This window comes from Aplysia californica, unplaced genomic scaffold (genome assembly GCF_000002075.1).
Source record: "Aplysia californica isolate F4 #8 unplaced genomic scaffold, AplCal3.0 scaffold00018, whole genome shotgun sequence".
NCBI lineage: Eukaryota > Metazoa > Mollusca > Gastropoda > Aplysiida > Aplysiidae > Aplysia > Aplysia californica.
Window position 1 is genome coordinate 2,629,328 of NW_004797288.1, and position 25,204 is coordinate 2,654,531.

The window sequence follows — 25,204 nt, forward strand, 5'->3', positions numbered from 1 at the left end:
GACACACACACACACACACACACACACACACACACACACAAACAAGGGCTCGTGTCAATTTCCACTGAGTGAAGCGGTTTTTAGTCTGAAAACAAACAACATCTTTAGCTTTCTATTCGTAATGTGTTACGAATACATGAATAAGTTATAGATCTAACCCCCTCTCATAAGTTGATAAGTCATAACGAGTAGTTACACACATTCTTGGATTCGAAAGGAACTTAGTATAGGAGCAATTGCCAAAACGTGAGACTCAGTGGTGCAAACAATTTTTTCTTAACAATTGGACTCTCTTTGCTGTCAGTCACAGATTGACATTTAGTGCTCATATTCCTAGAGTATCAGAGCAAGGAGATGTAGGGTTTGGAGATATGGGTCTATTGGTTTGGCAACTAAGTTACTGTATTTCTTGTATGTAACAGTGATGACAAAAACAGATAAGCAGCAAGGCAAATTTACTTTAAATTCAATTTGTTTAGTAAACAAAGACTTCGTACACTATGAACTCCATTCATAATGGTAATATGAATGACAAGCTTTGTAACAATGGCGCAGTGCACAGAACATGTCATCATTGTTTATATCAAGAAAGGATACACATTGGACATTGTCATTGACAACACATTACAATAGTTAAAGGCTGTACAAATACAGTTATCAAAGCCTCAGTACCAGAAAAACACATGTGTAAAACAATTTTTAAACTAATATGAGGCAAAAGCACAAAATCAATGGAGCTGACTTGTACATAACAGTGATGACAAACATGACTTGTACATAACTAACAGTGATGACACAATGTACAGGAAAAGACAAAGTCATGCCTCCAGAGAGAAATGCACACTTTAAGAATAAAAAAAAACAAACAGGAGAGGTTTCTTTTGCTTTGAAACAGATATCAGGTTCTATCAAAGACAGTGGACGATCACAAGTATGTTGCTAATTATGACAAACAGTACTCGTACATAACAGTGATGACAAAACATACTGGGAAAAGGTATAATCATACCTACAAAGAACAAGTTTGCACTAAGAGATACACAGATCAATAAAGGCATATTTCGCTTCTAAATGAATCTTGCATGTATGAAATATATGTTGAAAACTTATTGATATTAGCAATGATGACAAATATTACTTGTACATAACAATGATGACACAATGTATTGGAAAAAGGCATATCATACCAACAAAGAACAAATGTGTATTTTTGAGTTAGACAGATAAACAAGGACATGTTTGTTTATTTGTTTGAGTAAAGAGAGCACACATGACTTAAAAAATGTTTGCTCTTAGGACGATGTAATTTCTAGTACGTAAGTCAGTCTTGTACAACCTGCATGACGACACCCCAAATGTCATCACTAAGCACAAAAGCTAAATCTATAACCACAGAAATGATCCGTCTCTCGAAGTTTATGTTCACACATCACACTCTTGTTCCAGGAATCCAGTGTAAACACCGCAATTTCACTAAAATATTCAACAGAGTAGCCTAAAAACACAGAAAACAGTCCAGTACGTCACATTCAACGAAAGATTTTTGTGCGTCACCGGACGCTGAAGGCAATGACTACTTTCGTTTTTCTGTTTCCCCCGTTGCTTCCATTGTTCTAGGGAAGCGGGTAAGGGGAAGTCACTCAAGAAAACAATTATATCCGGGCACTGTTGATGACCCGTTCAAAACAAAAGTGGGCGAAATTCGGACTTCCGGCTCGTCGCAAGGTGACGACATTCACGGCGAATGTTAAACAGCCGACTGAAATCATAGATCTAGGAACCCGATGTTCCTTTCGCGCATTGCGGCTTTTGAAGTATTGAATAAACGACGAAAAGCAAAAAGATTTAACCAGCTGTGGTGATTCTACTGAAAAATAATGGTGTTTTCTGTAACACCTAGTCCGTGACGACACAACTGACGCACAAGTGATCCGAATTGTTCGTTTATTTGCAAACAAATAAACCGATTTCTTGAGCAAGTTAACCTTTCTCGATGACAAATAGCATAGGATCAAAGCACACGTAAAAAAAAAACCACCCAAAAATACTAAGTTTTGGACATTCTTGGAAGTTTGCGTTGGTGTGCTTAAAATGATACTCCAGGAATCACTAAAAAACGGAACATTTTTTTGCACAAAATTTACAAACTCAAGATTGTAAAGCTGACATGGGGTCTGAAACTGCTAATGCAGGTTCTACATCCTATATTTGACATGTGTATAAGTTTTGGAGGAATAAATACTAATGCATCACATTTTATGCACACTAATGTGAGATGTGTGTGTTTTTCCCCACGTTTTGGCAATGGCTCATAGGTCAATTTCCGAATGTTTTGCACTCAAATTCTTCTTGTTACCTGCACAATGGTATTCAGAACTATCTATAAACTTATTTTTATCAGGTAATATAATTTTGCATGATATAAATTAAATTTCATTTGAAAGATTTTGTGTACAGTAATATGGAAGTCTTGTTTCCCGGCTATCCTTTTGAGCTCCTTATGTCTAAGTGAATTTTAGTGGACGAACATCTAGATCTAGAGCTACTGGACCAACTTCAACTTGGACTGTTTTGAATGAGACGTAGGCTAGCCAACGCTTCGGTGTAGAACCGATTCTTGAAGTAGGCCACAAACTCAAGCAGAAATTTAAGCTTTATTGGGAACATAAATCAGGGGGACAGCGGTTAGGGAGAGAGAGAGAGACAACCCCCCACACACACGCACAGAGGGACAGAGAGGCATGCGTAAGCGGAAGTTCATGATCGCAGAACACCGAGCACACATAGGCTAGATCTACTCACCAACTCAGAACAGCTCCAATTTACTCTGTGGCAATTGACGCTGGCTTGAATTGTCACCGCGTCACTCGGTGACAATTGACACTACAATCATTCAAATAGAATGTCCAGATCTTGGAAGAGAGACTCGAAGGAAGTGTTGTGATGTACTATTCTAAAGATCTGTTCTCTAACTTTATCATTGATCCTTAGTCTACAGAATTTTAAAAATTTCATTTAAAGGCAAGGCAGGGGCCATCTTTAGTCTACGTGTCCACCAAAATAAGATTACTTCCAGGCCAGGCTTGTGTACAACGTTTTTGCATGGTGTAGAACCGATTCAAGATGATCTACGTCCACTGCGTCAAATCAGCTAAACATATTTTTAGCCCAGTGTATTATGATTGCGAGAACAACAGACAACACCGGCACAGGCGGTTTATTTATTTATTTACAATTTCAGCATTGTTTCTATTCTAGTGTGTAGATCTATAGAGACATAAGTATAGTGAATAGTGTGTATAGGTGTAGACAAGACTGCCTCTTTTTTTGGCCGGCTCTATTTCTCAGAGCTCGGGGAAAATAAACTTTAACTCTATTTCTTTGTACGGATTCCGCTCTCGAGATTTTTTGGCTATTTTCGAATGGAGTGGCCTGCGCGCGCTCCGTGGGGGGGATTTTTGTGTGATTTAGTTTGTGCTTTAGGGGTGACTAAATGCAAAATAGATCATTGCTTAAGTCGAGCAGTCATGTTTTCTAGCATTACCTTTGGAACGCATTTTCAAATGAAGTATAGTCCGGAAACATTTCCCCAACCACAATTGAAGTATCTGAATATTCAGACATCTAACAATCTCTAGCTCTAGAAATTGAATTCGATGCAAAAAAATGCTTTTTCCCAGTCCTCGCAGAGAATGACAGAATGAAAGATGACGCCGAACTTTCGCTAATAACCAAAAAATCTCGAAAACGGAAACTGTTTGGAGAAATAGAGGTCAAGTTTATTTTCCCGAGGGTTCGGAGAAATCATCACTTCGTTTTTTTTTTAACGTTCTATCACTGGTATACATTTTAGCTCATTCGAGTGGGGTGATCTAGGTATTGTGCGAAGGCTAGGTCTAACCTATTTTTAGTTCTCGAGCACAAAATAATCTAGGTCAAGTGTTTTAATTCCATTATTTTGCTGTTTTTCAACACAAATCTACTACTGTACAACATAATAATATAATACTACTTTATGGATAATGTAAAGTGCAATGAGGAAGCAAAAATATACTTACAAAGATGCAAATTTCCTTCCAAAATGAGTCGAATCGAGGCTTACTTAATCACCTGCTCGACTGACTAAAAAATGTGCAAGCAAGAAAACCACGTAGTCAGGCAAAGAAAGTCAGTGACTGGTGAAAACGAGCTCATATTTGCATGTGAGCCTGGCCTGCAACTGACGAAAATGCCAGTGGACTTGCCCCCTTATGGGGAGATAATTTTAAAAAGCTTTACAAAATGAATTTTTAATGTATGTAGGTGGAGGCCTATATTTTTAGATACTTCAACCATTTCGACTTGCAATGTGAAACCAAGCTATGAAATAACATGAAAACAACTTAATTGTGTCCCTTACACTAATACTTTTTGCAGTTGCGAGTGCTGTAAAATTCCAACCAAACTTTAGACCATGCCAACCATTATAATTTAATTCTATCTAGCATGCCGTACATTTAAAGAACCTTTTTTCCCCATTAACGTAAACACTCTTAGGCAAGATAAACTCTCCTCGGAATACTCCCTTTGCGATGTTACAGGCGAATAGAGAGAAACAACCGGATGCGCCCATCCGCCAATGCCCTATTTCAAGTGATCAATGAACTGGCTCGAAATAGTCATGCAGGGATTTTAGGTCACATACATTTGCCGAGGGAGTGAGGGGAAAATGGCCGGTCTCTGTGTGAAGCCGCTTTGGACAGGGGGGTAGTGGTACTTTTATGATAGGGTCTAAACAACTACTTGACACAGAACGTTCAAAGTTGAGGACACTCTAGAGGAAAAATAGATCTCTTACATTCTCGACGTTGAAAATCAAGCTCCTTATAGTTTTCGGTATTCCCGATATGAAAGTGTTTCCGACACCAAAAGTATAGGTTAATTTATGTGTACAAACTTCAAAGTCCCAGTATCATTAGTTTGCCCTATTTTTGATTGGTTGCTAAAATTCATTCACATTGGTCCAAAAATAGAGCAGACCAAGTTTGAGAAAGTTAGTCACTTACGTTCCGACCCGGTCCAAAAATTCACCCGCAAACGGGGATAAAAATTTCGCTACTCGCAGAAGCCCGATTGGCATTGCTTCATAGAGGCATAATTGGTCGCTTTTAAGCACAAGGGGGCTATCCTGAAAAATATTGTTTTGAGAAAATCAAAGGTAAAGTTTTTGGCCCTTGTTCAGTTTCTTTAAAGGATAAGGAGAGTTTTCTCTATAACCAAAAATACACACCAATTCAATGAACCAAACTTCTCCTATAGGTAGGGCTATATCCACTTTTGGTGCAGGTAAAGATTTCTGGAAACCCTGGAAATCTGGGTTAGCCCGCTTGTCCTTAAAAGTGACCAATTATAGAATTACAGCTTTGTGACTGTGACTGAACAGTGATCATGAAGGGACGTTTGCCTTCTGCTGTGCTTTATATGAGGCTGTAAGACTTTGATGTGACACTTTCTGCTGTTGAAAATAAAATTTGGCTTCATACAATGTACATGTTCATTTCTTATGTCGTTACTTTGTTCTTTTACAGCTGAAGAGTCTATATACTCAGCCTCCAGAAGCTGTCAGAGTAAAGTACATGGATGATGAAGGAGACTGGGTAAAGCAAGCTGTTTTAGACTTCCATTGCTTTCAATTTTATTAGAAGTTTATTTCAACTGCTCATGTAAAACTCCCGTCATTCGCCATTTTTAAAAGTGACATATGACAGAACTGTCTTACGCAGAACAGTAGATTAGCTGTTCAGAGTTTCTGGTGATGATTGTTTGGGTTGTTGTTTTTTCCTTTTTTCTCTTTGTACCTAACTCTTTAATCTATGCAAAAGAGATTTTGTGTGCTGCAAGTTGTTTTTCCAATAATTTTAGTATTGCCAAGTCAATGGTATTTAAAATTTTGTGATGGCTCCCCGTTCTTTTTTGTGTATGTTACTCTCTTGTAACACATCCATTCTTCAGCACTTATATATGACCTTATTGTGTTGCAAGTGCTGTAAAACTCATACGAGGAAAAGAACAATTTTGTGAAAATTTAAATTTCTTATAAGATGTGTACGGATGTTTTTAATTTTTACCCGTCATTTTTCAATAGGAACTGACTGTTAATGTCAAGGGTCAAAGTAAAACTAACTTAAACGAATTATTGTCATGTTACATCCATGGAGACCATGATAATGTGAATTTTAAAGTAATAAAGTATCATTTCTTTTAATTTATGCTTTTAAATCTTCTGTTTTCTCATGGTTAGAGATTCGTACAGTGGTGCTCCTTACCATTTTTCATTAGCCAAAAGGCCTGAAAAAAATGTACTTGTAATTTGATCAATAATCCTTTCTTTGGATTCCAGGTTGAGCTTGGAAGTGATGCAGAGCTACAAGAAGCTCTTAAGGTACACTTTTAAGGATGTTTTCTGAGGACTTTTATTTATCTATCAAATATCTCATAATTTGGGGAAATTACAGAAAGATATTTGATAGAATAAATATTAAAGTTGAACACTTAAGTCAGATTTTCCAATTGAAGTTTTGTTATTTTACAGAATGGTTTAAAAAACCCACCTACACTACACTTGTCACTAGATTACTGTAGCCTTTTTCTTAAATCTTAAAGTTTATAGATTATTATGCAACTGAAGTTATGAATTTTCTCTTATATAACAAATTATCTTTTATGCCTGTCCCAGGTTTAGATATAAAATTCAGGAGGCTGGTGGTAAAATAAGTTTTACTTCCTTCATTTTTTAAGATGTTGCAATTATTATAATTGCCTTTTATAGTTGTGGGGCTACAACTGAAAGTTTTGCAACTTGCTTTTTCATGAAATGTACATTTTATTTCCTTTGACTTCTAATTTAAACTATTTGTTGATTTACTACAGTCAGTCATGTCATATTGCGGATATTATGCTTTAGAAAGAATTTCATTATTATAGATGCTGTCAGCAAAGTGAACCATATTGGGTACTGAAAAAAGTCGCACCAGAATGGTACCAAAGTTCCTTTTTTTGTAATTTTCCTGAGTGTTAAGTATTGGCCTTTACTTGTGGATGGTGAATTGACAACTGAAAAGCAGGAAATCATGATGTTACGAAAGTTTGTTTAGAGAACATTGAGAATATTCTAAAAAAAAAAAAAGGAAATAAACTATGAAATTCTTATAACCGCAGAAATCTTAATGACCCAAGGGTACATTTTTATATTTTGCCTTTCCTTTTTGATTTTCCAACAGTTCACAAGCAGGTCTGGGGAGATCCTGCAGCTGCAGGTGCGTCGAGTAGACAGTGGGAGACTGATAGATTTGCAAGATGAATGTATAGACGCTGGGCCCATGTCTGACCGATCATCCCAAAACAGTATGGTCGAACATCGTCCTGGGGGAGATCTGGGAATTAATTTGCAAAGTGAATCCCAGTTTGTGACATACGTACCAACCACAGACCCAGGAGGTGATGTTGCACCCATGTTGCGATACCCCTACCCCGCTGAACAGGCACCTCTGGTCTACCCGACCCACAGCTCACAAAACTGCTTGCCAGCAACTCCTCTTTTGCCAGCAGCTCCTTTGGTTCCAGTATCGGCAACAATTCCTGCTTATAGGATCACCCCAGCGATGCCCATGGTTGAAGCGTTGGTCCCAACAGAAGTGCCGTCAGAACCCTTGACAGAAGCGTCTGTGCCCAGCACCCCTGAAGAAACATTGACCTGTCGTGGTCAAGTACCGTCTGCTCCACCTCCTCCTCAGCAGTCAAGCCTGAACTTGTGGGACCAGGCGGCTAACCTGAGCCCCGAGGAGAAAATCCGGTTTCTCAAGCGCATCGCTGAGGCCCATCACCAAAGTCAGCGAGACGGCAGTACTGCCGCCTTGCCAGATGTGGAGCCACTGTGCAGTGATCCCAGCCCACACAAACCGTGTCTGGGACAAAACAACATCCCCAACCAAGACCCATTTGATGTGGAGGGAGCCTCTCCTATCCCGACCTCAGCACAGGCTAGCATGAACTTCAAGAGGGGCCAGAGTGTGGAGATCCTCACACCCACCCCGATAGATACACCTCGAGGAAGTCCTGGCAGTAATGGCAAGTTCCCTCGGTCCTCGTCTGTGGACCCGAGCAGTAGCAGCCCCTCAAGCAACCCCTCCTTCACCCAGGCTCCTCCTACTATGTCCAGTTTTGCTCAGCCAAGACGCAGTGCTTCGGCGGACAAATCGGCTGTCACTAAGGTGGCTGCTACCAAAGCCCTCTATTGCTCCGCTGTGGTTCCCAAGGCTAAATTACCCAAGAAAGTGGAGAATGGCGCCCCAGTACCCATGCCCAGAAATTTGCCTTTGATGGAGGGAGCCCAGTCGGGCGCTAATGCAGTTGCTATTGAAATGCCATCCGAGTCAGAATCGTACCATGGAGCAGCATCTAACAAAGAGGAAGAGATTGCTGCAAGTGGCGGGTAAGATTTGTTGAAATTTGCAGATTTATTCAGTGTTCTTGCTCTTTAGTTAACACCTTCAGGACCACCAACGTACTTACACGCGAACTGCGCAAACCACCGACATGTATTTACGTGATGGCGATACCCCTCATTCAAGCCAGTCCATGTTTATTCAAAATTATCCATGTTTTCTGATGCTTGTTCAAGCACAGAAGAGTTCTTTCCTTTTCGAATTCACCAAAGTTGAAGCCAGTTTGAGTTGATTAAAAGTTACTCGAAACGAGTATTTACAAGGGATGTGGGAATAGGATCAGCTGGTGTGGGGCCGGTCCCGATGGTGTTTAATTAAAACCCAATTCACCCTGCGTTGCCGCGAGCAGTGCACTTGTGTCCACTTGGCTTGCCGTGAGTTGGGGGAAAAAAACGGTCTGAATGAACTCGACACACTAACCTTCGACACATATTGAACCCAAACTATTTAAGCTATCAATATTAACTTACGTTTAGATTTTACTTAAAATGTTCTTTGAATATTATTAGAAAGAAAGATGAAGGAAAGAGCAGAGAAAACAATATATTGTAAGTCTGACTGCGACTCATTGGCACTTGATTTACCCCAAGAAACTTATAGTAAATCTATGGTCTAGATCTAGCTTTTCTTCGAAGTTTTAAAGACACTAAAATCAGTCCAATTGCCTTGTTTTTCTAGATTCACGTCTACTTTCACGTCTACTTTCACTTTCTTTGTAGCTTATGCTAAAATCAAAACTAAAAACATGGTGGTTCATGTATTTTGACAAACACAAAAATAGCTGTGGCACTGTATTTTTTGTAGCTGTTTCTCGTGCATGAGGATTTCAGTGCTCGCTGTCTCGCCATGATTTGCAGTGACAAAACAACAAAACGAACTCACTTTTGGCGAAAAACTGGATCAAAACAAACTGGCAAAAGTTTTTACACCCTACAAGCGACGTATTATTTTCAATAGAAACGTGGATAATTGGTTGGGACTCTATTTTGTGGACTGGTATTTTGCTACGACCATTCTCGTAGCTCGGTGGACAGAAGCGCGTGGCTGCTACGAATATACTCGTGGCTCGGGTGCAATGGGTTAAGAGGACCTGAGTGGGAACTTGGCACTGTCTGTTCCTGTTGAATATTATAACCCATTGAATGTTGTAAAAGAATTATTCACTTCATAGTTCTTGCCATGTGAAGTTCTCATCATTTTTAGGATCTTGTTGCAGAGTGGAATACCCACTGACCTGCTTGTGTTGTTTTATAATTGTTTTTTGCCTACTTTGACAATTAATTTTATGTTTATGTCAAGTTTTTCAAGTGAAAACATGTTTTGAATTTAAAAAAAAATTTTTTTTTGCATTCATGCTTTACAGAGCCTCTTCGACTTCAGCATCTGAAGAAACAGGTGAAATTCTAGCCAGAGGAGGGTCAGTTGCTGCCTCTATGGATGGCGAGGTAAGTTTTGAAACTGTTTTGTTTATTATGTGGCAAATCTTATGAGTACCAACATTTTTTTCTTACCCATCACTGGAATAAATAGTTTGTGAATACCCATATTTGAAACATGTATTAAACATTTTGAGCTATTTTGATACCTTTTTAAAAACAAAACCTTAGCTGTTTTAACATTATTAGTAAAACTGTAAAAATGTTGCTGTATGCAGAGGTTATACATATTACCGCATTTTCTCCTTGATCAATGTTGTGTGTTGGTGCATTTATTTTTGTTACATACTATCATGTTGATATAGATCTTTCCCAAGGAGTATGCATTGTAAAGATATCCTTAATCATCTTTGTGTTTGCTTTTTTTTCTGTCACTCTAGATCAAAGCTAATACACAGGCGGACTCGTGCGCTGTTGCCCCTGTGGCTGGTGAGACCAGAGCTTCAAAAGAAGGAGCTGTCACTTTGAAAGAGTTGGCCAAAAGGGCCAGCAAGCCAAAACAGTTACCTGCTAAGAAAGTTAAAGTGCTTCAAAAGAGGCCTCTAGCAGAAGTGAAAAAGGAGGAGTCAACTGAAGTACAGAGGGCAGAGTCTTTCGGTGTTGGAGCCAGGCCAAAAGTTGTGGAGAAGAAGAGCAAAAAGAAAGCTGAGGAATCTTTAACGAAGCGGAAAGTACCAGAGAAGCAGGAGAAAAAGTGGAAAGATGGAGAGAAAGAACCACTGAAAGATGAGGAGTCTGGAGAGACAGCTGTGATGCTTGATTGTTCCAAGAAAGAAACAATGGCCTTGCAGTATGAAGATTTCCTGAAACATATGAAAAAGGTAAATTTCTGGCCAATGTCAGTGCACCATAATTATGTGTATATATGAGTCAGTGGTTTTTCTGCTGTAGATATATTGGGTTCACATCTCATTGCTTTTATAGCTGATAGTAAGCAGGATATAGTGCGCAGTGCTAGAGATAGGAACAGCTGATAATTGTGTTTGACTGATAAAGATACAGCTGCAAGGCCACTTGAATTGCATTGGTCTGGGGTTGTTTTTTTTATGCTGATACAGCCTGCCTGATGTTCTCTTTGTTACATATAAAAAGAGTTTTGTCGAGGATGTATGTGTAATGACATGATGGAATCGGGTTCTCGTCAATTTTTGGCATATGGAGTTACTGGTATAATCTTAAGAGCTAAAGAGCTTGTTCAATTACCTTGCTTTTGGTGAAAAAAAAATGCTCGTCCATTGTGAAACAAAATTGAGATGTTTGCAATTGAAGGAGGTGCCAGTATGAAATGGACGCCAAAGTATGGTGACTTCCAAAGCTTGAGTTTCCTTGGAAACTGCAAACTTACTTCTTTTGTGCCTTTTATCAACATTTTTCAGTAAAATCCATACAGAAATGTTTTTCTGTGAACATTAAAGATGTGTGACGAAGAAAAATAAAAATAAAAGTTAGATTTTAAAGTTATCTATTGAGTGGCAAAATTTTAGTTTCTTCAATTGAATTAGTTTGACAAGCGCTTCTTTCACTGCGATTCCACACATTATATATTTGAAGTTGTGGTTTATTGCAGCAAAGAAAAAACTCTTACTTTATCTCTTTGGAAGTTATGAAAATGAGGTCATATTTCTGGGTTTTCAGAGAGTCAAATTTGGTGTTGTTTGCACGTTCCCCCAGTTGAAAATAAACAATAACAAAAAAACTCCCAAAATGAATTAACAATAGGACAGTGAAAAATTGATGACAACGATGTTCAGTGAGATGTCCTTTTTTATGGGACCTTGCTTCAATATCTGTTTTAATTAAAATGTAGCCAGATGAAATAGAAATTGCATTGTGAATTGTAATTTACGGTTACGGCCAGTTTGTTTCAAATTCTTTTCCTACTTCTGTTTGCTATGATAGTTTTATGGCATTATGACAATGCATGGGGTGATTAATTATGTTCTTATGTTCACAGGTGAAGAAAGACCTGCACTCAAGCATTGTTAAGGATGTCACAAAGCATACAGACAAGCTCCTGAAGAAAAGTTTTTCTCGCTCTCGCTCGGAGAGCCATGATATTGAGTTTCGTTTCTGCAATGTGAAGGGTGAGACAGGTAAGGAAAAATGAAAGCAATACAGTTTTGTGAAAGGGGATAAGGCAAAGCACAAACTGTGTACTCTCTGAGGTTACACATGAGGTTAACTGCTATCCGAGACTACATATGAAATTAACACTGACTTTGAAGTTGTGACAAATTCTGGGTCGCATTTTGTTATTACTGAAACTATTTTTAAATCTTGTATGTTCACATTATGTTGTCTCCTCCCTGTCAGGAAATGTCGTACAGTTTCCTACTAAATGGGTTATGGCTACCTGATATTACTCTTCTTGTTTGTGAAGAACGCCACAGCGCCTGTGGTTTAATGATAAGGCATTTTGCCGTGGCATGCAGGAGATCGGGGTTTGATTTCCAGGTGTGGGCATTTATATCAAGTATCTTGGTTTTTCTGCTGGGATGTTGTACCCCTCTCAGCCTGTAAGCACAATGTAAGCCGGCCTTCTAAATAATTTATAATTTGTATTGATGGGGGGCATGAAATGGCCTTGACTTTTAATATACATTTTTTTGGGGGGGAGGGGGGGCAGTTTTGTTAAGCAGGCAGCTTCACCACTTAATCATAGTGCAGTGAAATGGTTTTTCTCCTGCATGTTACCAAAACAGTGTTGGGTACTTTTCCTTCTTCCAGGCTCCATCCTTCATAAGGGAATCACCTGCGACCATTGTGACCTGGAGATTGTCGGTGTGAGGTACAAGTGCGGGTAAGTTTGTGTCACACATGCCATAGCTGCCAACATTTGCACGGAAATCACATTTTAGCTATAACAGGTCTTAAATTGTTTTTGTTGAGTTTTAGTGTCTGCTTTAATGTTTTTCTAAGTTTTTAATGATGTGCCTAGCTTTTTTAATTTGTCTACCTATCATTTTAAGAAAAAATGGAGAATTCAGTTCCCATATTTCACTGAGGAATCTAGTTCCTTGCTGGTATGTTTTATTGTTGTGGTTTTTTTTTTGGGGGGTGGGGGGATGTTGTTTTTGATTAGAGGGAAAGACCACCCTGTTTTGTAACTTATTTTTAAATTTTTAGCGGTATGAAAATCACAGTTATTTGAAGTATGAAATGGCAAGCCTTTAGGATTATGTGACAACTTTTCTGAGATTTAAATTGCTGGCCAGTTTCCTAAAAATCTTTTTTAAAATGGGAGTAAACTTGTTTGAGAGTATATTGTCGTGGTCACCTTGAGTATGCACCACTGGAACTCACAGTGGCACAGAGGAACCTTTTCCTAATGGTCTTGTTGTGGAATTGTTTTGTTGTGGGCATGTGATTGTTGAGCTGAGATAGCTCTAGTCTAAAGTAGGAAGCATTCATTCAGTATTTCCTGGGAGACCTTTTGTGTACAGTATGATATTCCGAAACCTACGTGTTGTAGGACAGGCGGTCCTAAGTTGGGAGTCCTTGCAATATGAATTGGGTTTGAGAACTTTTCGCTTCTTATGTGTCCTAATTTATCAGCATATGGTCATATGATGTACAGAAAGTCAATGGTATATCAGTGCATAACATGGAAATAGTTACGGCTTTGACAACCGACACCATCCCTCCGCCCCTCTTATTGCAGGTCGGCATTAGCTGTAGGTCTAACTATCTCTCATACAAATTGCACAATACAGAAAAGAGTGTAGGGATCAAGTTCATTTTGTGATTGGCAAAAAACGTTTCTTTTTTCCCCAGGAACTGTGCTGACTTTGACCTTTGTGAAAAGTGTGAAAACAGCGAGTTTGTTCATGACCCAACCCATGTGTTCTTGAAGTTGCGGAAACCTGCTCGCAAAGCAGGCTGTGTTGGCAAAGAGAGGCTGCCTCTTCTAAGGGAGAACATCTATGAGGCAGAGAGGGATTGGGAAGAGAAACGGAAGGAGAAAGAGGAGAAGATGAAAGCCAAAGATGAAAGGAAGAAAGAAAAGGAAGAGAGGAAGAGAGAAAAGAAAGAAAGGAAGAGGTTGGCTGCAGAGGAAAAAGGCAACAGCATTGCCAAGAAAAATCTGTGAGTGTTGAGCCATTCAGTGCTATACAAGAGCAAGAAGTTTTCATTTTAGTGTTTGAATTTGTGTAATGGTCTTATTGTTTTAATAGAATTACAAATTGCCATTTTTTTTCAAATGTTAACTTTTATTAGTAGCGCATAATGCTCTAAAAAAATTCTGTATACTTTAAAGTACTGATAGGATCCACCCTTATCTTTTTCAAGTATTTGTTTATTTGTTTCCTTACCACTGTAGTGTCTGTCTGTCTGTCTTGCTGGGGGGGGTCCTTTTTTGGCTTCCAATGACCATTTTATATTCTCTTTTTTGAAACTTTCAATATTTGTTGTACATACACACATTCCTAGAAATTATACTGAAATAATGTTTTTCTTGATACCCACTTGCAGAGACGATGTAGTGAAAGCTTTGGAGACTCTGAGCCCTGATCTAGAGGAGAAGCAGAGAGAGAGGCCCGCCCAGTGGGCCACACCCTATGAAAGTTTTCCTCTCAATGTGAGTTTAGGCTTATAATGATATTGTAATACATTTGATATGTTCCTTCAAGGCAGTTCCTTTTTTTTAGTTGTAAAATCTCAGTATGTTGTACCCTTGCGGGACTTTTAACTGTATCTGCTGTAGTTAAGGTTTTCAAAGGAAGCTGTTTTTGAACTTTGAATATGGATGGTTGGCGGGTGCTCTGGAGCGGTTTGCTCCTTCTTTCCTATCAAACATCTATCATCCTTATCGCTCTTCCTTTTATTTTATGTTTGTTACACTCTTGTAACACCTCTAATCTTCGGCACTTATATGACGTTATTGTGTTGCGAGTGCCGTAAAACTCTTACTAAACCCAAACTTTGAATAAGACAATTTTACCTGTTGGTAGAGTGTCCAGTTTGTTGGGATAAAGTTTTAACCAGCAGCAAGATTTTGCATTCTGTAATTTTTATTTTACCTCACCATTTGATCCAAGATGTCAGTTGAGTTTGAGTCTGGGTATGAACTATTTCAAATTGTTGTGGTCAAATAATATCCATATATATGAATGTTTCTGCTCTTCATTGTGGTAGATTTATAATCTGCACAATAGTTTTATTTTTCACACTCAAGTTGACTATTTTTGCCATGACACTGTGGAATTGGACGTTTGTCAATTTTTGGGCATTTGGAAATATTGATATATTCTTAAAGCCTGTTCATTTGCCTTGCTTTTGGCGAAAAAAATACTGATGTATTTTGAATAGAAATCGCTATATTTGTTATTGGAGTAGGTGGGAATTGCCTTATGACAGAGGTAAATTAAGCAAGAAAATGGTGGCCGAAGTTTGGGGACTTCTAAGCTTGGGTGTCATTGGAAACGGGAAATTTACATTTTTTGTTCTTTTGATCAATGATTTTTTTTAGTACAATCCTTAGAGAAATGAGATTTTCACTGGACATAGAAGCCCAAAAACTAAAAAAAATTAAAAATTGCCCAACGACCAGAAAAATGCTGGTTTACTTCTTTTAATTATTTTGACGATCATCTGATTTCACCACGCTGCCTCACATGTTGTTCAGATGTCAAAGATGTTAACTAAAAATTAACTGTTTGTGCATTATCTTTATCTAATTGGCACAGAGTTGAAAAAAAAACTATCTTGTTATCCTGAAGAGCAGTTTTGTTTATCTTCTTTTCAATTTTTTGTTTGTTTTTATTTTTCAGATTTCTTCACCTGCAGATGGGCAAGAAGTGTTTGATGTGTGGCAAGAGAGAGAGAAGACAGGCATGATAGAGGCAGTAGAAGGGGTATGTCATACTGCCACAACCGGATGTCCTGACCCTGTGTTATTCCTATATATGGGCTAGTTGTTAAGTGGGCTGCTGTTCACTGCTTCTCCCCCCACCCCCACCCGTATTGATACTGGTGTCTCACTTGCATGTGTTGTAGTAGTTAGCTGTTAAAAGATACGAGGTTGTGAACCGATGAGCTCTCGCTCTATTTTTTTGCCAGATATTTAAATAGAAAGTATGATGTCATAATTTAACGGAAAAGGGGATTGTCATGAAGAAAGAACTAACAAAAAAACCCCTTACTGGCAAAGTTTTTTGGGTTTTTGTTTGGCGGTTTTTTAAAATGTCTTTTTGCATTCCTCTTTTCTATTGGCTTTCAGATGATCAATGATTGTACTCGCCGCAGAACGCTGTCCACTGAGGCTGTAGATGGGGATGATCCTGATTTTTGCCCCAGTAAGTGAGAAAACTCTTTTGTTTTTAAATGTGTAGAGAAAGTGCTTTTAGTTGGGTTTTTATGCACAAGATCTCGTTTTGTTCTTTCTTGTCCCAAGAGAGTAGGTTCTAAATTCTAGTATCAGGGGTGAGAAAAACAACAACACAGGAGTCCCCAAGTTATCTTTTCGTTTTGACCAAACGAATGTACTGTTGAAGTAGGTCTAAACTGTATTTTTGTTGGTTTTATTGAGGGAACACATTACCTGTGAGAAGCAGCATGTTACTTGGAGTCAAATTTGAGTTTGTATACAGTTTTGCTTTTCATTTCTTTCTGGATAGATTATTTTGCAGTTGTGATCTCCCATTGTTAACAAGGCTATATTTGTGAAGACCGGAATGTTGACAGTTTGATATTTTATTTCCATCTGAAACTTGAGATGCTCACACCCTTATGTTAAATGCTCTTGCCCTTTGTAAATACCTTCTGTGTGAGGCAGTACTAGCCACTCAGTTGCATTCTTATTTATAAATGGGGGAGATTTTTGATTTTTTAAAAAGATACACTCGGGGAGAGGGGAGGGCTGGATGCAACACCAGAGGACAAAAAACTGAAATTGGAAGCATATTTTTAATATTTAGAATTTTGATTACTACCACAACTCTCTACAAAGTAAAGTGCGCGTTGGTGTATACACTTGTGTGGAATCATGATCCATCACAACTTGTAAGCGTGTTCTGAACTTAGGGGCCTAAGTGTTCTCGTTTCATTGGATGGGTGACAGTAAATTATATCTCTATATTTTAGCTTTCTGTTCAGGATTCGCACATTTTCAGTTTCACTGCATCTTGCCCTCCCACAGTTCTTACACCCCTCACACTGAATAGGTCTACTTGAGCTGTTCAAGTTATAACTCTATTCTTAGTTTGAGCAATAACTTTTGTCTTTCACATTTATTATATATGATATAAGTCATGACACCAGACTGGTTCATGACAGTCGATATTCTGGTCTAGGCCTCTTCTCAGGCTCAAGACAAGATGCATTTTTATATAGTTTATATATATGCAGACGAATATGATGAAGGGAAAATATGAATAAGTCGCAAAAGATCCCAGTGTGCCACCACTTTCTGTACATAATCAAGATTGTAAATATTTGGTATGTGAATCTTACTTGAAATTATCTTCCCAACCCTCAAATTGGTTTGAAGTAATCTTGCTTTGATAAATTGATGGTTTTTCTTTCAGCATTTTAGGGTTCAAAAGTAAAATAATAATGGGTGTCTTGCATAAATGGGCTGCTGTCGCGATCACCCGGAAAGTTCCCCCTTTTTAAAAATTCTGAGTTGAGACCCGTGCATTACCTTCTCGTTTTGTCATCACCTTTATATATTGTTATTACCTTTTCATTTGTTTTACAGTCCAGAGGAAACGGTTAGCGAGTGACTCTTCTGGAAGCAGCATTGTTCGTCTATCACCACCCCTGCCCGTCATTATTTCTGAAACTCCTGCCCGCTCTGAACTTGTTGTCAATGTGGTCTCCCTTCCTTCAGAGGGCAACGGTCAGGAGGAGACCGAGTCTGAGGAGGTGGAGCAAAAACTGCCACTGCTGCCTAACTTGACAGGTTTGTGGATACCGTTGTTTACTATAACTTTCTAGGAAATGCTTACATAGGCATGTGGCCCCACCCGGGGCATAGGCAGCTGACAAGAGCTCTCCATGCATGGCTTCAGGTTCAATTTCTCCATCTGTCCTCAAATATCGTCGCGGTGCTGCCATTATGTTGTAAGTCAGACTTGAGCCATTATTATGGAATGTAACTATTTTTTAATTCCCCTCTTCATAGTGGATTATTTGGTATTCAAATTTTTTTAAAGTGGCGGGCAGTTATCCTTTGTAGACATTTCCATTTTTTCTGATAAAGTATATTATGAATCAACAAATCAGACGTTCACGTTTATCTTAGAAATGAGAAGAAAAAAAGAAAAAAAAAGAAGAGTTAGACTATACATGGCAACACTATGACAATACGCCACAACCCCTTTGTTTCCCATTCCATCTCTTGCCGCAATGTGTTCTTTAGTTGGTCTCTCTTTCTTTTTCGTTGCGGATACTAGCTTTGAGTTTGCCTTTTGATGGTGGCTGTTGGCCTTAAGAGCAGGTGACCAATTCATGTCCATTGTTTTTTTAGGGTTACTGTTTCTACCTAAGAAATAGCTGTGTGGAAATTTCAGATTTGCTAAGATAAAATGTGTCGGGCTCTTTATTTCAACACAGGCACTGCTTTGTTTCTTCTGTTATGAAGTTGATGTTGATATCACTTTTCGTTGGTTGTTGGTGGGTGCTCTGGTGTGGTTTGCTCCCTCTTTCCTATCAAACACCTGTCGTCCTTATCTCTCCTCCTATTTTTTTAGTACGATACTGTCCTGTAACGTCTATTTTTTGGCACTTATATGACTTTATTGTGTTGCAAGTGCCGTAAAACTCTTACTAAAACTAACGTTTTTTTTTCTTAGTTGCAATCCTGAAAGGTTAGGAAATTATAAAACCATAAGAATTGTCTTTGACAGATTTGGTTGCTTCAAGATTTTTAAAATAATCTTTTGAGTGGCTGATATTGTAGATGTACATGATGTAGAAGTAGTGTGTGTGCAGTTCTTTGTCCTTGTCTCTCTCTTTTTCCTCATCCTTTTATTTGCATATTACCATCTCCAATCTTTGGCTTTTATATGACCTATTTGTGTTGCAAGTGCCGTAAAACTCTAGGGAAAGTTATATTATCAAGTGTCTATCTTTCTGCCAGTTTGCTGTATCTTTCTCAGCTTGGGTTGTCCCTCGAAGACAGGATCAAAACAGCCTGTTTAAATTATCTAAGTTATGTCAACGTGAGCATAATCTTCACGTATTTATTATCTTTGAGTGATTTGGTTGTACTGATTTTAATCTGTTGTTACAATGGGGTTCTGCTTACCTTATTGTGGGTGATTGTTGTGGTTTGCTCCTTCTTCCTTATTAATCATCTACTGTCCCTATCTCTCCTCCTTTTTTGTGTTTGTTGCTCTCTTTTAACACCTTTAATCCTCAGCATTTCCTAATTGTGTTTGCAAGTGCTGTAACACTCTTACTAAATCAAAAAACAAACTTTCCATATTCACTAATGGTTTGTTTTTCTGTTATTCCTCCTTTCTAGATGAGCCCAAGGTTGATAACGACGTGGATTCCATGAAGGGACAAGTAGCGAGTTCTGCCGGCCATTGGGATGATGACGACGATGATGCTCACTCTTTTGTCAGTGGGAGTTCCTATGAGTACTTCCATTCTGATGACAGTGAAGAATTTTGCATCCTGACTCCGCCTGCGCATGAAGATTATGAAGAGATAGTGAAGGTAATTTATGAGTCGCCACATTGTTGAAAATTGTGTGTAAAAGCAAAGTGTAAGAAATTTTTGATGATGCCATGTTAGTGGTCAATTGAAATGCGATATAGCAAAGGGAATGACAGGACAATTGGACAAGTTTTAGTTTTAGCTCTAATGTTAACTGATTTGAATATAGGTTTCATGATGTGGTAGTTTTTCTCTGAAATATCTTTCGCAAGTATAGGAAGTACATTTGTCCTTTTTCTTTTCCCACGTTACAGGATGAAGCAGAGGAGCTGATGATGGCTGCTGAGAAAGAGGCTGGGACAAGTGTCCCTAGTGTGGAAGAGGAGAAAGAGAAGGTCTGCGAGGACTCTGCGGAGGTGGTTGACACGACAGATGAGGCGAAGACTCCAGGCAATGCCGAGGAGCAACAGCAGCAGGGAGTGGGGGAGGAATTGGTGGAGGTCGTTTCCAGGGGAGAGGATGAGAATAACAATGAGGAGCAGAACAACAACGAGGAGGTGGAAGACATTGAGGAGGAGGAAGACACTGATGAGGAAAATGATGAAATTCGGATGAAACTGATACAGGAGGCATTTGAGAGTCCGGAGTATAGTTCTGACATGCGCTTTGCTGAGCTGGTTCATAGCCTTACGGAAGAAGAGAAGAAGCTGTACCAACAAATGCTGCGGACTGAACTGGACAAGGAGAAACAGACAGAGGAGGAGAAACAAATGGGGCAGGAGAAGCGGGAGGTGATTGAGGAAAGGTTAGAAGAGGACAGGTCGAAGAAATTGAAGACAAGGGAGAGAGAGAGGCTGAGGGAAAGGAAGCTGCTCCAGAGGAAGAGGATGCAAATGTTGAGAGAGGAGGACTACAAGGAGATTCTGGAGGTGAAGGCCATGCAGGCGTCCCTGGTGAACAAGCAGCTGGAGGAAAACGGAGTCGTGGCCGGGGCCGGGGCCGAACAGGTCAAGGCTGGAAGTGAGAAGGCACAGGTGCAGAAGCAGGAAGAGAAGGAGCCAATGGCAAAGAATGCGTTCAGAGCGCTGGGCCCGGAGGAGCAGAAGAGTTATGTCCTGAAGAGGGTCAAGGGGAATCCAGCTGTCTGCAGGTGAGTGGTGCAGTGAATGTTTGTTGTCATATATGGGTTCGTGTATATGTGTGTTCGTTTTTTTCTCTATGTGGGTGGGTTGGAGGGATGTTCTGGTGTGCTCTACTCCTTCTTTCCTATCAAACATCTATCATCATTATTTCTTCTCTTTTTTCTCTGTATGTTACTGTCGTGTAACACCTCTAATCGTCGGCACTAATATAACCTAATTGTGTTGCAAGTGCCGAAAAACTTACTAAAACCAAACTTTTCCTCTATCAACAAGTTGTAGATCATGTATCAGACAGGCGTCTTTGAATCTGCCTGTCAGGCCAGCGTGGGTTGTTTGGGATACATTCCTGCAGAAAGATGGAGATGTGTCTACCCCACATAGGATTCCTTTGTGTACGAGGGGAAGAGACCAACCTTTTTTGCACAGATACTGATGTGTTGTAGTATATTTTTAGGTCTGCTTTTATTGTGCTTCTTATTGTTGAAGAGCATTATGAGGTCCATAGGCAGTCTGTACCATTCTACTTCTCCGGTATAAGTTAAGAGAGAGAGAGAGACTTATTATGTAACTTGGTTCTTTTTTTCCCTTTTATCATGTTTAGGCACTTCCTTAGTTTCTTTTGTAACTTCCTGTGCAAAAATTTGATTATTGTAGATTTCTTGCAGATGCCTTTTGTTTCAGAACTACAATTAGAATAAATATTTTCAGTTTTGTAGATCAGTCTTGTGTGATTATATTGAATACCTTTGACAGAACAATGGATGCGTGCTTGCACTAATATATGTATGGCTATTTGTGTGCAATGTGCTGTACTTTGCAATTATTCGTTTTGTTTAGAAAATGTGAAGTACCAAGATTTGTTGGGTTGAAGCTCTGTATGAGAAGACAGGATTGTTACTCTTATTATTATTACTGTTATTATTTTTTTAATGATTATTGTTATCGTTTATGTTATTTTATTAAAATTATTAATTTTATGTCTTTGTTATATTTTCTGCTGCTGTGCAGAAACATTATCCTAGAAAATATTACTTGTATTGTTTGGACAACTAGCCACTGGTGCCTATCAGATAGGAATGGGATTGGGCTGTCTGACAAAATTATTTTCGATATTCTTCAGTGTTGTCATTTCTTTTTTTTGTTGTTGTTGCTGGGGACAAAGTGTTATAAGACATTCTCATTGCTGCTTTGTCTTTTTGTTTCGCAGGAATCACCACCTGAATCAGATGTTGGAGCTCGAGGTTCAGAAATTTGCCGCATTGGACGCCGGTGACCACGAGGCCGTGGCCGACATTGAGCGTCGCCTCCGGGAGCTTGACCGCCAGAAGTACATAGACACCACCAGAATGTTGGAGGAGAGGATCCGACAGCAGATTGCAGGTAGCTCTTTGTCAGATGATGCTGAATTGGAGGAGCAGAACCCAGCTGCTGTCAGCGGCAGCGTTTCACGGCAGACGTCAGTGGCTTCAAGCAGTGGACAGTCGGAGAAGACCGATTCGAGTTCAGTGACCTCTGTGACGACTGTGCGGGATGTTGATTGCCAGACGTAAGTCACTGGGTCCTTGGGATTTTTAAAATCATTTTGATGTAAAATGTGGTTTCTTCCCTATTTGCCCTTTTTAAAAAAAGAGTGTAGTTAGGGGATGAATCATTAACTCACCCGGCCCTAACGCCGATAATATTGATATGCACGGGCAATGCTCCAACCCTAACGTCGACAGTACCGGTATGGAAAATTTCGCTCTCGTGACCAAAAACACTACTTTTGTGTGAAGCAGATTGTAGTCTAATTGGAAGAGTAACCATTTTTCAGTCAAGACAGACTATGACCCTACGAGAAGTGCAAGCTCAAATTTAGAGCAAAAAAAGCTATATTCATGAACCATGTGATGGGGTGCGAAATTTGAACGTACTTCCTTTCTTTGATTTTTGTTTACTTTTTGACTCTGAATATAGACCTCTTTCCTCGGAGTATTGCATAAAAACCATGACATATTTTGTCTTGAAATGTTCAATACACACAAGTAAAGCTTTTAATAAAATGTGTCCCAAATTTGGGTAGGATATTTTAAAATTTAGTATTTTTTTCAATTTTTCAAAAAGTGGTAAAAATCTGTAGGAAGAGTTGACAACCGGAAGTGTAGGCCTGGGTTTGAGTGAGTTAAAGGAATAGTACTACTTTTGACAGCATGTGGGCATAAAAACTGCCTATTTTGAACTGCTCTTAGCGGATTCTGATTGCTTGCATGAAAGTTTAAAATCTTGCTCAGGACTACATTTTTCATTATTTGTGTGCATATTGTAGAGTGCGCTCAAGGAAAATTTTTTAAATTCTCATTGGAATTTCATATGGATTACTTTATTTGGTTTTGTGCAAACTCGTATATTCAGTTTAGTTGATAGGTTAACTCTTTGGGCCAGGAGTATTTTTTGGCCCCGGGTCCCTGTTTTCCAAAAATTCTTGCTGGAGTATTTCAAGACTTCATACTGATCAGTCTAATTAAGACGTGTGCTTCATCTTTGTAAGGTCTCACCTTCCTTACTTTTGCTCTGCTCTTTTGTTTCCCTTTGTTTTATATCTCAACTCCACACGAAGACTTTCACACGAGTGTACTTATCTCTTGCACCCAATTTTTCTGTCTTGTTACGTCAATCCCAATGTGCATGTGTGTTCCCCTCTCACTGACACATATGCTGGCAACATGATAACAAAGACGTCCATTGTGATCGTTAGGGTGATTTTTGAAGACGCTCTGTTTTGGGGCACCTGAGAATATTAGCATGGTTTTGTTATTCATAAAGAATTTGCAGTTCTATTTTTTTCCTTTGAAAACAAAGGGGCGGGCAACAATCTGTATACCCTGAAATATGCAAGTTCATGTTTCTGATTTGTGTATGATGGTTTGAAGTGTGCTGCAACATTGCCACTGGTCTGCTGCTTATCAGAATACGTGTTTGCTACATCCTTGAAGGGTCAACAAAGCAGTACAGCTTAGTAAAAAAAAAATTGAATGTTTGGGGAGAGCAAGTCTTGTAGTGCAATGGCAAGAAAACATTGAATGTCTGACAAAAGCTGTTGGTGTATTACACCTCTCGGTCGTCACCTTTTCTCTCACAACTTTGCATCATGAGCAGAGGGACTGAGCTTAGTTACAAAATGTCACTTTTTTTTTTTCTAACAACCCTTCTGTTTTGGCAACATGCTTGTGTTTGCCTCAAACTTTCTTCGTGGGTAGTTGGCGGGTGCTCTGGTGTGGTTTGCTTCTTTTTTCCTATCAAACATCTGTCGTCTTTTATCTCCCCACCTTCTTTTTTGTATTTGTTACTCCCTTGTAAACCTCTAATCTTCGGCGCTTATGTAACCTTATATGTTTTGCAAGTGCCGTAAAACACTTACTAAAAATAAAACTTTTCCTCTCTCCAGCGCCCCAGAACCAGCGGGACCAGCGAGCGTCATTATCCAGAATGTGGCTTCAGGAGTCTCCAAAGCGGCGTCAACAGCCTTCTCTACCGCCAAGGATGTCTTCTACTCGCTGCAGGCCAAGCAGGTGAGGGCTCCTTCTGACTCTGAATTCTTTTATGTGGTTTGTCCTCACGCAATAGAAATCAGTGTTTTGTTGTGGGAATATAATTGCTCCTGTCTATGAAATGGTTTGCTTTGCCAAACCTGAAATCCATGCTTTGTTTAGAGAGGGAGACTAAGATTGCTCCTGTCTCTGAATTCTTTGAAATAGCTCGTCTTTTTCTTTTTTGAGAAGTCTAAGAGTTTTGGAATTTTGGAATTAGGACCCAGAGGGATCTGTTCTAGAAAGGATTGACATCTTGGTGTTGAAGAAAAGAATTGAGTTGGTCAAAGCAATCTGTGGAAAAGACAGAAAGATACCCTGGTCTGGTGATAAAATATCAGAAAATTTATTTTGATAAATTCTGAAGGAAAATTGTATGAGGGATCTATTTCTGATGTTGTTTTGCTTGGATGTGTACATAAAACATTAAAAATTGTCCAAAAGTAAGCAGTGCTTTTACTTTTGTAAGCACTGAGTGAAAGCAATCATATTTGGTGGAGGCTCTCGTGGTCTAGGGGTTACGGTGTTTGCCTCTCGTTCAATAGGTCTCGGGTTCTAAACTGGAATGCGATGGACAATTTTCTTCTCCAAAATTTTCTCCTTTCCCCTCCTTTCCTGCTCTCCAAACCATGTTCTGTCGTCTGCTTTCGTCTTCACTTTCTAACCATGTGGAGGAAGATAGTGTGGTTCACTTACCTGTGAAGATCGATTGGTGCTTTGATGAAACCATGCTATATTGTGTCAGAGAGGTTTGACGGATCACTTATGTCGCTATGGGGGATAGTGAGGTTCAAGTAGAATTTTAATTGCACTTTCCCGCTTTTGTAGTTTGAATCTGAATTTAATATTTATACACATGTATCTAGCTATCAGGAATTTTTTTTGGCCAAAAAATGATTTACACTAAAATTCGAGTTCGTGAGGTTCCATCAGAGCACCGGTGATATAGGTCATTACTTAAACTTCATGTC

At 39.1% G+C, this 25,204-nt stretch overlaps 1 protein-coding gene across 1 annotated transcript in view; it reads left to right on the forward strand.

The window, feature by feature from the left end:
• Positions 1 to 25,204, forward strand: part of LOC101855228 — a 32,932-nt gene that overhangs the window by 2,382 nt on the left and 5,346 nt on the right. Inside the window, exons 2-17 of the mRNA XM_005090522.3 lie at positions 5,568 to 5,636; positions 6,380 to 6,421; positions 7,260 to 8,470; positions 9,847 to 9,928; positions 10,300 to 10,740; positions 11,874 to 12,012; positions 12,647 to 12,719; positions 13,694 to 14,005; positions 14,393 to 14,498; positions 15,691 to 15,774; positions 16,140 to 16,215; positions 17,619 to 17,822; positions 19,389 to 19,585; positions 19,840 to 20,675; positions 21,875 to 22,213; positions 24,092 to 24,215. Of these exons, the coding sequence (XP_005090579.1) occupies positions 5,568 to 5,636; positions 6,380 to 6,421; positions 7,260 to 8,470; positions 9,847 to 9,928; positions 10,300 to 10,740; positions 11,874 to 12,012; positions 12,647 to 12,719; positions 13,694 to 14,005; positions 14,393 to 14,498; positions 15,691 to 15,774; positions 16,140 to 16,215; positions 17,619 to 17,822; positions 19,389 to 19,585; positions 19,840 to 20,675; positions 21,875 to 22,213; positions 24,092 to 24,215 (4,335 nt within the window). The remainder of the gene's footprint in view (positions 1 to 5,567; positions 5,637 to 6,379; positions 6,422 to 7,259; positions 8,471 to 9,846; positions 9,929 to 10,299; positions 10,741 to 11,873; positions 12,013 to 12,646; positions 12,720 to 13,693; positions 14,006 to 14,392; positions 14,499 to 15,690; positions 15,775 to 16,139; positions 16,216 to 17,618; positions 17,823 to 19,388; positions 19,586 to 19,839; positions 20,676 to 21,874; positions 22,214 to 24,091; positions 24,216 to 25,204) is intronic.